Source organism: Camelina sativa, chromosome 3 (genome assembly GCF_030686135.1).
Source record: "Camelina sativa cultivar CO46 ecotype springtype chromosome 3, ASM3068613v1".
Classification (NCBI taxonomy): Eukaryota; Viridiplantae; Streptophyta; class Magnoliopsida; order Brassicales; family Brassicaceae; genus Camelina; species Camelina sativa.
This window is the reverse complement of record NC_141882.1, coordinates 6,967,389-6,981,972: the sequence shown is the minus strand read 5'-3', so window position 1 is coordinate 6,981,972 and position 14,584 is coordinate 6,967,389. Positions and strand designations below refer to the sequence as shown.

The window sequence follows — 14,584 nt, the reverse complement described above, 5'->3', positions numbered from 1 at the left end:
GTTCAGTAAAATAAACTTTTTTTATTCATCACATACATTCTAATTTCTACCAAATTTGAATTACGCCCTAAGGAATAGTTAGTATTCAGCATTTTTAGGTTTAGGGCAAAACTTTTACAATATGAAAATCCAATTAAATTTATTTACTTTTTAGTGACATATATAAAATAACATAGTTCTCTTAGTAATTTGAATATTTAAATACTTGGCTGTAACTTATTAAATCATCCAATATTGGCCAATTGCAAATTTGCAAGTAAGAAAAGTCAAAACTACATTTATTAGAAAACAAATCCTACTATCCAAAACAAATCTACTAGATAATAGTCAAACAAAAGAAATAGGAAAGACTTGGCCTTCTTTTATGTCTCATACTCGATCTTTTGGGCACTATCCAAAATAGTTCCACTTGCCAACATTTATTAGAAAACAAATCCTACTATAAACAAAACACAGAACATAGAATTAACAATGGTATAAGAGAATTAGTGAAAATATTAAATCAATTAAATATATATGAAAGCTTTTGACTATTTGCCTTGGTCAACGATGGTTTTGACAAGATCACACTTCTCTATGGGTGACTATTTTGCCTTGGTCACCTCTGGTATTGACAAGAAGTTCTCTATTTCTCTTCTTCTTCTTCGTCTTCTCTGTATTGTTCTTCTTCTCGATATGATAGATAAGGAAATGAGATCCAAAGCCAAGGGTCTTCTGAGACCATTAATCACGAAACGTATACAACCTCTGAGTTCTTACATGCATCTCTTCCTCCTCTGTGTTCTTTTCCTATCTGCCCTCTTTCTTACACCTTCGGAAGCTGTCTGTAACTTGCAAGATCGAGAATCTCTCCTGTGGTTTTCCGGCAATGTTTCTTCTTATATTTCTCCTTTGAACTGGAGTTTGTCCACTGATTGTTGCTCCTGGGAGGGAATTACCTGTGATGATTCATCAGATAGTCACGTCACTACGATTTCCTTGCCCTTTAGAGGACTCTCTGGGATTCTCACTTCGTCTGTTCAGAAACTTCACCGTCTCTCTCGTCTCGATCTTTCTTATAACCATCTCTCGGGTCCTCTCCCACAAGGTCTTTTCTCGACCCTTGATCAGCTCATGGTTCTTAATCTTAGTTACAATAGCTTTGATGGTGAGTTGCCACTTGAACCAGCATTTGGAAACGGAAGCAATAGATTCTTCTCAATTCAGACACTTGATCTGTCGAGCAATCTTCTGCAGGGTGAAGTCCTCCACTATAGTTCTGTTTATCTTCAGGGCGCTATCAATTTGATCAGTTTCAATGTTAGCAACAACAGCTTCACAGGTCCAATCCCTTCTTTCATGTGCACGAGTTCACCGCAGCTCAGCAAACTGGACTTCTCCTATAATGATTTCAACGGCCATATCTCCCAAGGATTAGGCAGATGCTCGAGGCTAAAAGTTCTACGAGCAGGCTTCAACAATCTCTCTGGTGAAATCCCAAGTGACATTTACAATCTTTTCGAGCTCGAGCAACTCTTTCTACCAGTCAATCGTCTTTCTGGAAAGATCGACAAACATATCACCCTGCTCAGGAAACTTACCACGCTTGAACTTTACTTCAATCACCTGGAAGGAGAAATAGCAGTTGGTATAGGCAACCTCTCCAGCCTGCACAGCCTCCAACTCCATATAAATAACCTCACCGGTTCAATCCCGCTTTCTCTTGCAAATTGCACCAATCTCGTCAAGTTGAACTTGAGGATCAATAGGCTGGGAGGAAGCTTAACAGAGCTCGAGTTTTCCCAATTGAAGAATCTTAAGGTTCTAGATCTTGGAAACAATAGCTTCACTGGTGATTTCCCTGATAAGGTTTTCTCATGCAAATCGCTCACAGCAATCAGATTTGCAGGCAATAAGTTAACGGGACAGATATCTCCTCGAGTACTGAGACTTGAGTCCCTGTCGTTCATGGGTTTATCAGACAATAAACTAAGTAACATTACAGGGGCTCTCAGCATTCTACAGGGCTGCAGAAAGTTGTCCACTCTAATCATGGCAAAGAATTTTTACGACGAAACAGTTCCAAGCAAACAAGACTTTCTTGCACCAGACGGATTCCCCAAACTCCGAATATTTGGTTTAGGTGGATGCAGATTGAAAGGTAAAATACCAGCTTGGCTGATCAATCTCAAGAAGGTAGAAATTATAGATCTGTCATTGAACCGATTCGTAGGTTCAATTCCTGGTTGGCTAGGAACTCTTCCAGAGCTTTTCTACTTGGATCTTTCCGATAACCTTCTTATAGGAGAGCTGCCAAAGGAGATCTTTCAACTAAAGGCTCTGATGTCCCAAAAGACGTACGACGCAACAGAAAAGAACTATCTAGAGCTGCCTGTTTTTCTCAATCCCAATAACGTTACCACCAACCAGCAATACAATCAGCTGTCCAGTCTCCCACCTACGATTTTCATCAGAAGGAATCTTCTGACCGGGAGTATACCAGTCGAGGTTGGTCAGTTAAAGGGTCTTCATATCCTCGAGCTTCAAAGTAACAGTTTATCTGGCAGCATCCCAGATGAACTGTGGAACCTCACCAACTTAGAGAGGCTGGACTTATCCAACAACAAACTATCCGGTAGAATCCCTTGGTCGCTCACAGGACTCCATTTCATGTCCTATTTCAATGTGGCGAACAACAGTCTAGAAGGGGCAATACCAACAGGAAGTCAGTTTGATACTTTTCGAAAAGCATATTTTGAAGGAAACCCTTTGTTGTGCGGTGGTGTACTGCTGACTTCCTGCACACCTCCTGCTACACCTACAACCACGGTAAAGGATGATGGGTCAGACAAAACATTTCTTATGGGGATTGCCAGTGGATACTTTTTAAGCTTTATTTCGACTTTAGTGGTGCGTGCCTGGCGGATGTAATGCAATCATATATGTGCAGCGAGTCACTTAAAAGACGTTTTGTCGTTTCATTTCATTTTTCCATGGAGGTTTTATGTATCCTCAAAAAAAAAAAAAAAAAAAAAAAAAAATCAATTTGATGATCAAAGGAATCTAGTGCACTTGGAATCTTGAGTCACCAACGACCACATATGACTACAAACTGAAATTGAAAGTGCCGAGCACTAGAATGTAGATGGCAAAATTTGCAAAAAAATAAACAGTGAAGAAAAAAATACCTGGAGGAGGGCATCGTATCTGGAAATGAGAGAGAATAAATTAGAGACGGCGAAAGAGATTCACAAAGTGAATTCACCTGTCTTCTTCTTCTCTCGCTGAGCGATTGTGTTTGTTGTTGGCTCAGTCAAATTTAATTATTTTTTATATTTACAGTTTGGTACCCCCGTTTTCTTTTCTCCTTTCTAATTGGACCAATATTATTATTTAAACTTTTGGGTCCAAAACCGGGTGCTACTGTGCTAGTATTACATCATTACCACATTAATATAGATGATAACCGAACCAAAAAAAATAGAGAGATAAAAAATCCGGTCCGGCCGGAAAAATGTAAGAACTGACGCCGTGAGCTTCCTCCCCGGCGGAACATTGCACTAATCAGTCGCTGTAGCTTTAAAATAAGAAAACCTAATTCGCCACGAGGGGAAAGAGGCCCAAAGGCCCAAGATAGACAAATTAGAGTTCGACGAAAAAACATAAATTAGTTAACGTGATTTTTAGTTTGTTTGATCTTCTCGTAACAGATTATTATTAGTAACCGTCGCGATCATCCATGTACGAGCGGAGTAGCATTGCGGCGCAGAGTCGAATTATACAGAGACGAGCGTGTTGTTGTTTCATTAAAGACGAGCATTTCGAAGTGAAGCTGTAGCTGTTTGAAATCAGACTTCTTCTTTGTCAAATATCCACCCATCTTTGGGAATTTGGTGTTCGATTCGAATTTTTTGATGAATCACCTCTTCTCTATTTATACGAATTGGATTCTGGGATTTGAAGGAAGCCTGAACTTGGTCATGTTTTAGTCTCTTTTTGGGGATTTTGCGCGTTGAGGTCCTCAATCTCGTCTTACAAACGATTGAGTGTATCAGACTCAGTTTTATCCTATCGATACAGAAGATTTTGTTTTTAGAAAGAAAAAAAATATCAACACTTGACTTCGATTTCAAGTTTGTCTTTTCCTTTCGATTCTTGGGTTGCTCTTCTATTTTGTTGGAGAAGTAAGCTTGTTTATGTTCAATGTATGTCAACGAGAGTTTATCAGAGAGCCACGAAGTTTCTAGGAAGATACGTTTATGGATTTTTCCCCCTCTGAATACACGTATAGATTGAAACATAACTGATCTGTAGAACTAATTATATTTTACTTTAAGAGAAAGAAAGATCTTAGCGGCTTATCTGTTCTTGGACTCTGGTTTTGTTCTTTTGCAAAATAGTTAAAACAATGCTTTACATGTTTTCTGCAATGTTTCTGAACAATCTGTTGGTTTATCCAATAACTGCAGAGATCATTAATGAATCAGAGTCAACATTTCTTTTTTTCCCACTGTAAGACTGAACTTGATTTATTTGCCGACTTCAAGGTGATGCAACAAAGTCAATTTCTGCAGAACAGCAAGAAATGTTCATATAAGAATCAGAAAAATTGAATGAATGTTGGAACTTGCAGAGAAAAAGTATGTTACCTTTGGAGGAGTTTGCTTCGTCTAGAGGAGTTTCTGATGTAATGGATGAAGAAGAGAGACTAGTTGATCCCCGAGCTTCGATTATCATTGCCACAACTTCTCTCATCGTTGGTCTACTAGCCGGCGAATTGCTGGTACAGAACAGTGCAATCTTTAGGACAAGAGACATCTCATGAACCGTTCTCTTATTATTTGTATCCAGCCTCGGATCAAACATTTCAATGGTTGGAACCATGTTACGGATTGATCTCCTAACCCAATTGACTAGATCCCCTCCTTGCTCCAGCGGTTGTACTGGGGGCTTTCCTGTTATTAGCTCCAAAAGCACTACTCCAAAGCTATAGATGTCGCATTTCTCTGTCACCTTCATCGTGTAAGCATATTCTGAAACAAAGCAGAACATCAATCAGATATGTGTCAGATAAGCCAGTGTGGGAGAAAGAAACCTGTGATGTTTTTTACTCACCTGGAGCGATGTATCCGTAAGAGCCTGCAACCGCTGACATGGACTTTGAGTAAGAGAGGTCAATCAACTTAGCCAGGCCAAAATCTCCAACATGAGCCTGGAACAGTTCATCAAGAAGAATGTTGTTCGATTTTATGTCGCGGTGAACTATTTGAGGTCTGCAATCATGATGGAGGTAACACAGACCCTCTGCAGCGCCGAGGGCGATTCTGTACCGAGCATTCCAATCCAACAAGCAGTTTTTCTCACCTCCTCGCTGTAGTTGTTCGCCAAGGCTTCCTTTTGACATGTACTCATATAAGAGAAGATTTGAGTTCTGGTGATAGCAGAAACCATACAGCTTCACAATATTCCTGTGTCTTATCTTTCCAAGTGTTGATATCTCAGCTCTGAAGCTATTATCAGAACTAGCTCCTTCGCCGCGAGAGTTTAGCTTCTTCACGGCTATCACCTCGCCATCTGACATTTCAGCTTTGTAGACCGTTCCACATGCTCCTTTCCCTAAAACCACGTCTTCGGAGAAGTTTCTGGTTGCATCCACAAGGCCTTGATATGTGAAACCTTTTTTAGGGAAATAGTAGCTGTCCATGACATCCGGTTTTGTTTGATCCTCAAGAGCAACAAAGGCTGGTTCCCGCCGCTTTATTGCCCAACAGATACCAAGAAAAGTGATAAGAAAAACCGAGCCGATCACAAGACAAGTGATTGTCAAGATCTTTTGCCTTTGCGAACCGTTCATCAACCAATTTATCCTCGAATCAGAATTTGGAGCAAGTGGTTGGCAGTGGCTTCTCTGAGAGTTACACAAACCGTGGTTTCCAGCAAAGTTTGATGAATCCATCCGCTGGAACACTGCTGTGTCTGGTACTGTTCCTAACAAGTTATTGTTTGAGATATTGCAGATGAGGAGGCTCATGAGATTCCCAATTGATGCAGGGATCTCACCTGAAAGCTTGTTGTCGTTGAGGTAAAGTATCTCCAACATTTGTAGATTTCCCAAACTGTCTGGAATCGTACCTGAGAGATTATTGTGACTAATGTTGAGGGATATTTGCAGAGAGGTTAACTTTCCAAGCTGCACTGGAATGTTTCCAGACAAGAGATTGCCTCCTAGTTGTAACTCCATGAGCCGAGTAAGATCTCCAAAGCTATGAGGAATTTCTCCGGTCAGTCTATTATCATACAATTTCAAAATCTCTAAATTCACCAACTGACCAAGCTCTTCTGCTATGTACCCGGAAAACTTGTTGCCACTAAGGTCAAGCCTCTGAATAGTGACACAACTCCCCAGCTCTTTAGGGATGTGACCAGTGAGCTGATTGGAGGAGATGTTTAAGCCAACAATCTTTGGGAGACTCCCAATCTCTGGAGGAATTTCACCAGTAAAATTGTTGTTAGCTAGACGCAGTCTTTCTAAATTCTTGAGCTTTCCCAGGTCTGCAGATATATTCCCTGATAACCAGTTTTGGTGAAGCTCTAATGCAGTAAGGTTCTGAAGATTAAACAATTCAACGGGAAGGCTTCCTGTTAGCTGGTTATCGCCTAACATTAGCTTTGTCAGTGACTTGCAGGTTTTCAGATCACGAGGGATGTTTCCTGATAACTTGTTTGAGCCAAGACTCAGAAGTATTAGCTTCTGAAATCTGCAGAAGTGAGCAGGGATTGAACCAGACAGAGAATTGGCAGACATATCAAGAACAGAAAAATTGCTATAGAAACCGATTAGTGGAGGAATCGTCCCTTCAAGCTGGTTGTCAAAAAGTTGCAAATCCACAAGGTAAGTTAGGAACTGAAGCTCTCGCGGGATAGTACCGTTTAGTCTATTGATAGACAAGTCTAGCTTCTCCAACTGTGCCAATTCCCCAAGCTCCCTAGGAATTGGACCTCCAAGGATGTTCTCAAAAAGATGAAGTAATTGGAGATTCAGGATCTGACCAAACTCTGTCGGAATGAAACCTGTTAACTGATTCTCCGAAAAATCTATCTCAACTGCATCTGTCAAGTTGCCTATTTCACGAGGTATCTCTCCGGTTAACTGGTTTGTGTAAAGGTACAGCCTTTTCATCTTTGTGAGCTTCCCAATATCTCTTGGAATTGATCCTGTGAAGTAGTTTTCGTGGAGCGCAAGCACCTCCAGACTGGTGATGTTTCCTACGGAAGGAGGTATCTCGCCGGATAGACAGTTTTGCCAGAGTATCAAATCAGTAAGATTTCGAAGCTTCTCGAGCTGCGTAGGAAGAGATCCCTCAAGAAGATTCTCTGCTAATCCAAGTACCTTTAGGCTCTCGCATCCGCTGATTTCAGACGGAATCACACCCGAAAACGCGTTCCGTCCTGCCCTAATGACCCGGAGCTGTCTCAATTTCCCCATGGAAGGAGGGATTACACCGGTGAGATTGTTGCTATAGATCACAAGCTCTTGCAGCGAAATCAAACTACCAATTTGTCTAGGGATTGAACCGAAAAGATAATTCTCGCATAGATACAGCTTCTTAAGAGTGATGATCATGGTTAGCTGAATTGGTATTACTCCGTGGAACCTATTTGTGCAGAGATCAAGAACCTCTAGGCTTCGACAGAGAGATAAATCTCGAGGGATCGGACCAGAGATGAAGTTGGTGGAAACATTCAGTTTCCTTAAACCATTAAGCTTGCATATGAGAGGAGATAGCGTACCTGATAGATTCATCCCATTTAGATCAACAGAAGTTACAGTTTTGAGACGGGTACACGCGATTCCGGTCCAGTTGCAGGGATTTGAATCCATCTGATTCCAGCTTGCTAGATAGCCGTTGGAGTCATTAAGCAGACCTTTAAACTCCAGAAGAACACGCCCTTCTTCGTTTAAGGATCTCACAAAGATGAAAGAGAAAGAACAGAGAATCACTATTGCTAGGAAACATATCCGTCCTCTCATGTTTATACAAGTTAGCTTCGGTATGAACACAGAGTGATCTCCGGAAACATCAGGAAGAAACGAAAAGAAACGTCGGTTTGGGGCAGTCACGGAATGGTTTTGGCTAAGAGGAAAAAAAAGACAGACCGACTTTGATTGAGATTGAGAAAAAGACAGACCGACTTTGATTGATCAAGAAAGACTATCTGCAAAACACTTTGGAAAGGTTTCTGTTTTCTCTGTCTCTACAAGAAGTCAACTCTGTTTTAGTTCTCTTTGTCGACGACATCGTCTCTTTCTCCGATTTGGTTCACCATATTTTTGAGCTGCTAGTGGTTTCAAATCACGTGATGGTGATCTGGTTTTGTAGTACAAATCCATTGAATAAAAATGTAGGGATCCTTTTTAGTGTTTCTCTGGGTTGTCAATCGAAGAAAACAGAGGATCTTGGTTGTTGTGACGGTGAGGATTTGATGAAGACGACACGTGAAAAAGGATGATTCAGGACAATGATCTTTTAAGTGCACTGTTTACTTTTTGTGTTTTAATTTTCTGGTGATGGGTGAGAAGAGAGCGTTGGAGTCTGTGAACTCATCATTTCTATCGTTGACCGTTAAAGCCACTTCATACACACATAAGTGGGGGAGTTATTGCTGTCTTTTTCGCGCCCATCTTGTCTGTTAAATTGCCACTACACCAATGTTCTCCCACTTTCTCATATTAGGAGGTGAATTTTCAGAAATACCATTTTTGTGATCTTATTTTTCAAAAATGTTATCAAGCCAAAGGTTGTTCAAACACATAATTTTGTAACTTTATAAAAAATTCTCAATTGAGGCGTAAATCCATTTATAAAGCATTGCGTGAAACCAAAAAATTAAAAAACAAGAGGGATGAATTTATTATAGACAAAATAAATAAAGGATATTATTTTGTGACTTTTTCAAGATAAATATTGTTTCATTTGGGTCTTTTCCTTTTTTTCCTACATCATCAACCATATGTAGAAACATTTGCCATGTACAATATGAGACCATACAAACAATGTACCAACCAAACTGTTGTGACCCAAATCTTACCCTGAGGGTCTGATTTTGTTGTTTGCTTGAGTTTCTTTGATGACTTTAGTCTTTAGAAGCAAAAGCAGGATCACAATTAGACTCCAGCCTCTTCAATCGCGGCAGACATTGAAGCCGATGCTTCTTCTAGCGTTCGCCTCTTTTGAACTGCGTTAAAGGCCTCGATGATGTCTCCTTCAATCCAATCATCGTAGTCATCCATACCAATACCACATTCTAATCCAGCACCCACCTAGAAAATCATAATCAGCGTGAGAGGTTTATATTGACCAAGTAAGAAAGTCTAAAGAGACAGGATTTGGTTTGGATTTGGACATATCTCAGCATGTAAGATGGAAGCTGATAGTTTACCTCTTTCACGTTTTCTTTAACTCGTTTAAGAGAATCAAGGACACCGACATGGACAGTTTTACCCTTCCGGAGTACCCTGATGCCACAATCTTTGACAAATTTCCCTTCATTCACCATACACCCAGCCACACGACCACTACCACTGCTGAAAGTAGCCCGAACTTCTGCTGAGCCAATCGGGATTTGTTCCTATCAACAGCAACAGAAATCTTCAGTTTTCGAAAAATCCAATAAGCCTCATGAACTGAGACCAAAACCTATGTTTTATGATACTCCATGACATGACACAGAGATTTACTTTTCAGGCTATTCAACCAAAAAATAAATTCCAGTTGTTATGCCTACTCATGTGGAAGGAACAGATATCTCATCGTGTGTAACTCTAAAGAGGCTTGTTATCAGATAAGGCAACAAAAAAACGCTTCCGAATTGCTTAAGAAATCAATGCTAACCTCAACAGACTCAAGAAGTCCTTCCATTGCGTTTCGCACATCATCAATAAGCTCATAGATAACTCTGTATAGTCGGATTTCAACACCTTTGTTTTCTGCAGCTTTTTTAACAGAACCAGACGCTTTGACATTAAATCCAAAAATGATGGCTTCACTCGCTGATGCTAGATCAACATCACTGTTGCTGACGTCCCCTGTCGCTTGTAGCAAGAATTTTAAAGTGACATTCTCCTGAGGGAGGACTTGCAGGGCTTGTCTGACGGCTTCAATGGATCCCTAGTTGTCACATTGATGATTTGCATCAGCATAAATTAGAAGCGACCGCAGAAACCAAAGTGTTTAAGAAGATGAGCGGATGAAACCATATAGACTCTTTACCTGTACATCGACCTTCAAGATGATATTAAGCTGATGCAAATCTAAGCCTGACATCTTTTTCGCTGATACAGCAGAAGCTAAAGAGGAAAGCGTGACCTTTCCATCCCCAGCCTTTGCAGATATTCTTTCATCTCGTAGTGATATTGCACGTGCCTCTGCCATCTCACGCGCCACATCAAGGGAAGAGACAATCTCAAACTCGTCACCAGCAATGGGGACATTATTTAAGCCAATCACCTGCAAAATGTAATTCTCAAATTAGATATCTAAATCAATCCACACATGAGAACATAGTATCAAAATTGTGTCACCAAGAAAATAAACATGAAACTGCATAGGGTATTTCCATTAGTGAGTGTGCAGTGACGTTTAACTTAGGTTAGATTATGAAACTACAAACCTGTGCAGGTATGGAGGGCCCAGCTTCATCAACTCGTTCCCCGCTGTGATCAAATAAAGCTCGTACCTAAACACAAAAACAGAGCAAGACCAAAGTAGGTAAGTTTCTAGCCATTTTATAACATCTGCACAATGCGGCTTCAGGAGAAGACTAAAATTTTGGGTAGACCTTTCCGAAAGCTTCTCCGCAAACAACAACATCCCCTCTTTTCAAAGTGCCCTTCTGAACAATGAATGTCGCAAATGGTCCTTTTGCTTTATCAAGTCCAGCCTCGATAACAATACCCTTGGCATTTCTGTGTGGATTTGCTTTCAACTCTTGTAGCTGTAACAGTCAAAATAGAGTCAGTCCACAAGCAAAAGCTATTGAGAAGCAAAAGCAGAGACTAGGAGAAAATATATGAATTAATCCCATATGTAAGTGTTATTAGTCTATAGCCCTCCTTAAAACAAGATTTTGGGTCCACTTTGGAGCAAGTATGTAAGTAATTTCGTAGCCACTATGTAGCTTACAAGAAGAAGTCAAAATTAAGCTTCATTATGCATCTAGCAAAAAGAGACGGAAAAATCAAGCAAGCTTGTTATCATGGGTATTATAACAAACTAACCTCTGCAACAAGCATGACAGTTTCCAACAGATCATCTATATTCTCCCCTTTCAACGCACTGATCTGTTAAGGGCAGATATAGAGCATGATATGAGAACCTATGGAACATGTGGACCCTGAAACATATATGTGATGAAAGTATGTATTTCAACCTGAACCATTGGAACATCACCACCCCAGTCTTCAGGCATCAAACCAATTGAAGAAAGCTCTTGCATCACTCTCTCTGGACTTGCTCCTTCTTTATCTATCTGGAACAGGAAATGAATCAGACTGAGAGAAATTACATATTCACAAAGTAAAGAAGAATTAACAAAACAGAAACAGTACTCAGCAATCTTTCTATTCGTAGATAGAAGAATACATGTGCTACATGAATCTACTACCTTATTTATAGCTATGACTATTGGTACAGCAGCAGCCTTTGCGTGAGCTATTGCTTCACTTGTTTGAGGACGAATCCCATCATCAGCAGCAACCACAATGATTGCAATGTCAGTGACCCGTGCCCCTCGAGCTCTCATAGCACCAAATGCCTAGATGAGCACATAAAAGTCAGATGAGTAAAACTATGGTATGCCTAACAAGAGATATGAGATAGTCAAGAACATGCTACATGGAAAAATAGAAGCTCAGGAAGTATATAATCAATGAAAATTCAGCATCAGAAACGAACAAGTGAACATTCAACTGCAAGAAAAAGGATCTACCTCATGTCCAGGGGTATCAAGGAAAACGCAGGACTGCAACTTTCCATCAACAGGGACCGACACCTTATAGGCACCAATTCCTTGTGTAATTCCCCCTGCTTCTGAAGCAGCAACCTACAGATATCCAGCAAAGCGAGATTAGCTGAAGATGCTATGTAGCACTAACCTTGGTAGTAAGCAAAATGAACAAACATAAATAGTATTTCAGAAACAAAGCAGAAATATAAACTCCTAAGCTAAAGATGAGTTGCATCCTCAACACATTAATTTCCATTAGCCATGCTTTAGAATTGATAAAGAACTTAAGAAGCCACAATGAACGTGTTGATAAATAAAAAGGCAAATCAATGTTACGTCAGATAGCTAATCTCATCCATACCTTGCTTTTTCTGATATAATCCAGAAGAGTAGTCTGCAAAATAGGTAACAAATGCCATTAGGACTCTACATATCTTATGGGCGAGTAGGATATGAGAGAAAAAAAAAACAGTAGTGCAAACTGTGCCTACCTTTCCATGGTCCACATGACCCATTATCGTTATGACAGGAGGCCTGTCCTCTAACTTGTCCAAATCTTCTTCATCAAAAGTTTGCCTTTTCTTTGCCATCTCTTCTACTTTAACTGAATCAGCATCAAGGACCTCAACATCGTAATCTCTACAAATCATCTTCACCATCTCGCGGTCCAAGGTCTGCACACCATCAGGTCTAATCCCTTTTGAATATAGATACCCAAGGATGTCACCTTCGCCGATGGCTAGGTTGTAAGCCAAATCCTCGATGGACATTCCTTCTTCCTCTACTTCTAAGATTTCAGCTTTGACAGGTGCTGCGTCTTTTGCAGCCTGGAGTCTCACAGCCTTCCTACTAGCTTTACTCCATTTTCTCCCTTTTCTACCTGATCGAGAAATGGATGTATCTTCGTCGCCGTCATCTTCAGCAACAACTCTTCGTCTTGGACTAGCTGGTGCATTTTTTTTATTACGGTGCTCAACTCTGAACTTGTTAGAAGGAGGACCCTTTCCAGGCTTAGTAGGAGCTAACACAGCCTGAGAGGCCACAGGATCAACACCTTTTTTCTTGGAAGCAAATTTGTCAACCAAAATAGGCTTCCTTTCTTTACTTTTAACGCTAGAATCCACTTCTTCAGAAACCAAAGGCTTTGCTGCCATACCAAGATCTTTTAAGATGGGTGTTTTCTTTACAGGTGGCTTAACGGGTGACGGAGCTACCATAGGCTTCCCTTGTAACATTGGCTGGGGTCTTACAGGAGGTTGAGGTCTAAAAGGTGGCTGAGGTGGTGCCAATTGAGTGCCTGCTTTGGCATTAACCTCTTCCTCATCTTCTTTCGTTCTAGGTTCAATTTTAGGTGATTGCTTAACAACTTTTTGCACAGCAGCAACAGCATCGCCCTTACGCCACACACTCTTCATAGTTTTCGTCTTCCTTGTAGCTGCAGCGCTCGCATAGCTACCATTTCTCGAGTTACTACTGTTGGCACTAGGCTGTGACGGTTTAACAGCCTCACCACCTTCTTTATTACCCGGTTTAGGGATTTCCAATTTCTCAGCTTGATCTAACACATCACCAAGAGATTCAATAACCTTATCCCTCTCTTCCTGCCCATCGAACTTACCCCCATTGGATAAATCCTTACTCCAAGGAGCAGTATTCACCCCCAAACCTCTTTCAACCCTTGGCACAGGGGGTTTCAACACAGGTTTAGGATTCTGCTTCAGCACAACCTCACTATCATCCCCACCATCTATACTCCCTCTAAACGAGTTAGAATCTATAGAAACTGAGCTGTTGTTTTGCTCAGCAATGAAGTCAGCAGTAGTACTAGTAGTAGTAGTAGTAGAAGACGAAACGGAATATCTACAGAGCCATTTCTTAGTACCCTTAACACTTCTCCTTGACAAAGAAACCCTTTTAACTAATGCATACGACGCATCCGAAGAAGTCGATCCTGAAACACTTGCACAAGCACCACCTAGACTAACCAGAGAAGCTAGCGATGGCATTGTGCCGACGAGAACAAGCATCGACGGCATCTCCAATAAAATCCAGAAAACGAACTATAAAAAGGGATAGAGCAAATTCAGAGACTTTCTTATCTCATTCCAATTTTCCGACGAATTTTCGAACCAGAATCCGTAAGAAATTGAGGTTATCGACGTATCGAATCCGTAATCATCAAGCTGAATTGAGAATTGATAAGCGAACCAAAGAGATGGTGAGAGAAAGAAAAAGAGAGAGGAGGAAGAAGAAGAAGAAGAAGATAAGTGGAGGAAGAAGAAGCGGAGATAACTTTGAACATGAGAGCTTTGTGTGTGTGTGTGTGTGTGGGTGTGGCTGCTTCTCTGCCTGAATTTTTCGCGGATTTCCGATAAGGCCAATTTTTTACAAATAAAAAAAATACTAACAATTAAATGTCATAAATTATTTTTACTCTAATAATAATTATAAAAACCATTTTATCCACACAAAAAAAAAAAAAAAAAAAAAAAAAAAAACTCAGTTTCCTTTCTTGTCTGAAAATAAACTATGATATTGGGCTCAACAGAAAAGCCCATTTATAAATGAAACCCACCTCCGTGATTAGCACACTGCACAC

At 40.5% G+C, this 14,584-nt stretch overlaps 2 protein-coding genes and 1 pseudogene across 3 annotated transcripts; 1 reads left to right on the top strand and 2 right to left on the bottom strand.

Moving 5' to 3' along the window:
* The first annotated feature begins 265 nt into the window (after positions 1 to 265).
* On the top strand, positions 266 to 3,037 carry LOC104775833 (receptor-like protein 2 pseudogene; annotated as a pseudogene). Its single transcript, XR_015589975.1, has one exon. The product of XR_015589975.1 is annotated as a receptor-like protein 2 pseudogene (transcript).
* Positions 3,038 to 4,288: 1,251 nt separating this feature from the next.
* Positions 4,289 to 8,598, bottom strand: LOC104775832 (leucine-rich repeat receptor-like serine/threonine-protein kinase At1g17230). Its single transcript, XM_087500322.1, has 3 exons — positions 5,095 to 8,598; positions 4,629 to 5,012; positions 4,289 to 4,547 (listed from the first exon to the last, which is right to left on the bottom strand). Exons 1-3 carry the CDS (start codon positions 8,009 to 8,011, stop codon positions 4,522 to 4,524), a joined length of 3,327 nt encoding a protein of 1,108 aa, XP_087356448.1. The 5' UTR covers positions 8,012 to 8,598; the 3' UTR covers positions 4,289 to 4,521.
* A 269-nt stretch (positions 8,599 to 8,867) lies between these two features.
* LOC104778756 (translation initiation factor IF-2, chloroplastic) lies at positions 8,868 to 14,503 on the bottom strand. Its single transcript, XM_087500323.1, has 12 exons — positions 12,477 to 14,503; positions 12,347 to 12,379; positions 11,968 to 12,081; positions 11,644 to 11,793; positions 11,410 to 11,508; positions 11,258 to 11,320; positions 10,819 to 10,974; positions 10,651 to 10,716; positions 10,251 to 10,487; positions 9,873 to 10,148; positions 9,421 to 9,609; positions 8,868 to 9,301 (listed from the first exon to the last, which is right to left on the bottom strand). Exons 1-12 carry the CDS (start codon positions 14,019 to 14,021, stop codon positions 9,146 to 9,148), a joined length of 3,084 nt encoding a protein of 1,027 aa, XP_087356449.1. The 5' UTR covers positions 14,022 to 14,503; the 3' UTR covers positions 8,868 to 9,145.
* Between the last annotated feature and the right edge of the window lie 81 nt (positions 14,504 to 14,584).

Bases quoted from the DNA above. Each gene is read 5' to 3' on its own strand.
- LOC104775832 (XM_087500322.1), bottom strand. From the start codon at position 8,011: ATGAGAGGACGGATATGTTTCCTAGCAATAGTGATTCTCTGTTCTTTC. The intron at 5,013-5,094 runs GTGAGTAAAAAA...GCTTTGTTTCAG, and splicing joins TTACGGATACATCGCTCCAG to AATATGCTTACACGATGAAG. The intron at 4,548-4,628 runs GTAACATACTTT...GCTGTTCTGCAG, and splicing joins CGAAGCAAACTCCTCCAAAG to AAATTGACTTTGTTGCATCA.
- LOC104778756 (XM_087500323.1), bottom strand. From the start codon at position 14,021: ATGCCGTCGATGCTTGTTCTCGTCGGCACAATGCCATCGCTAGCTTCT. The intron at 11,509-11,643 runs GTAGTAGATTCA...TTCCTGTTCCAG, and splicing joins TAGTCATAGCTATAAATAAG to ATAGATAAAGAAGGAGCAAG. The intron at 11,321-11,409 runs GTTGAAATACAT...TGCCCTTAACAG, and splicing joins GTGATGTTCCAATGGTTCAG to ATCAGTGCGTTGAAAGGGGA.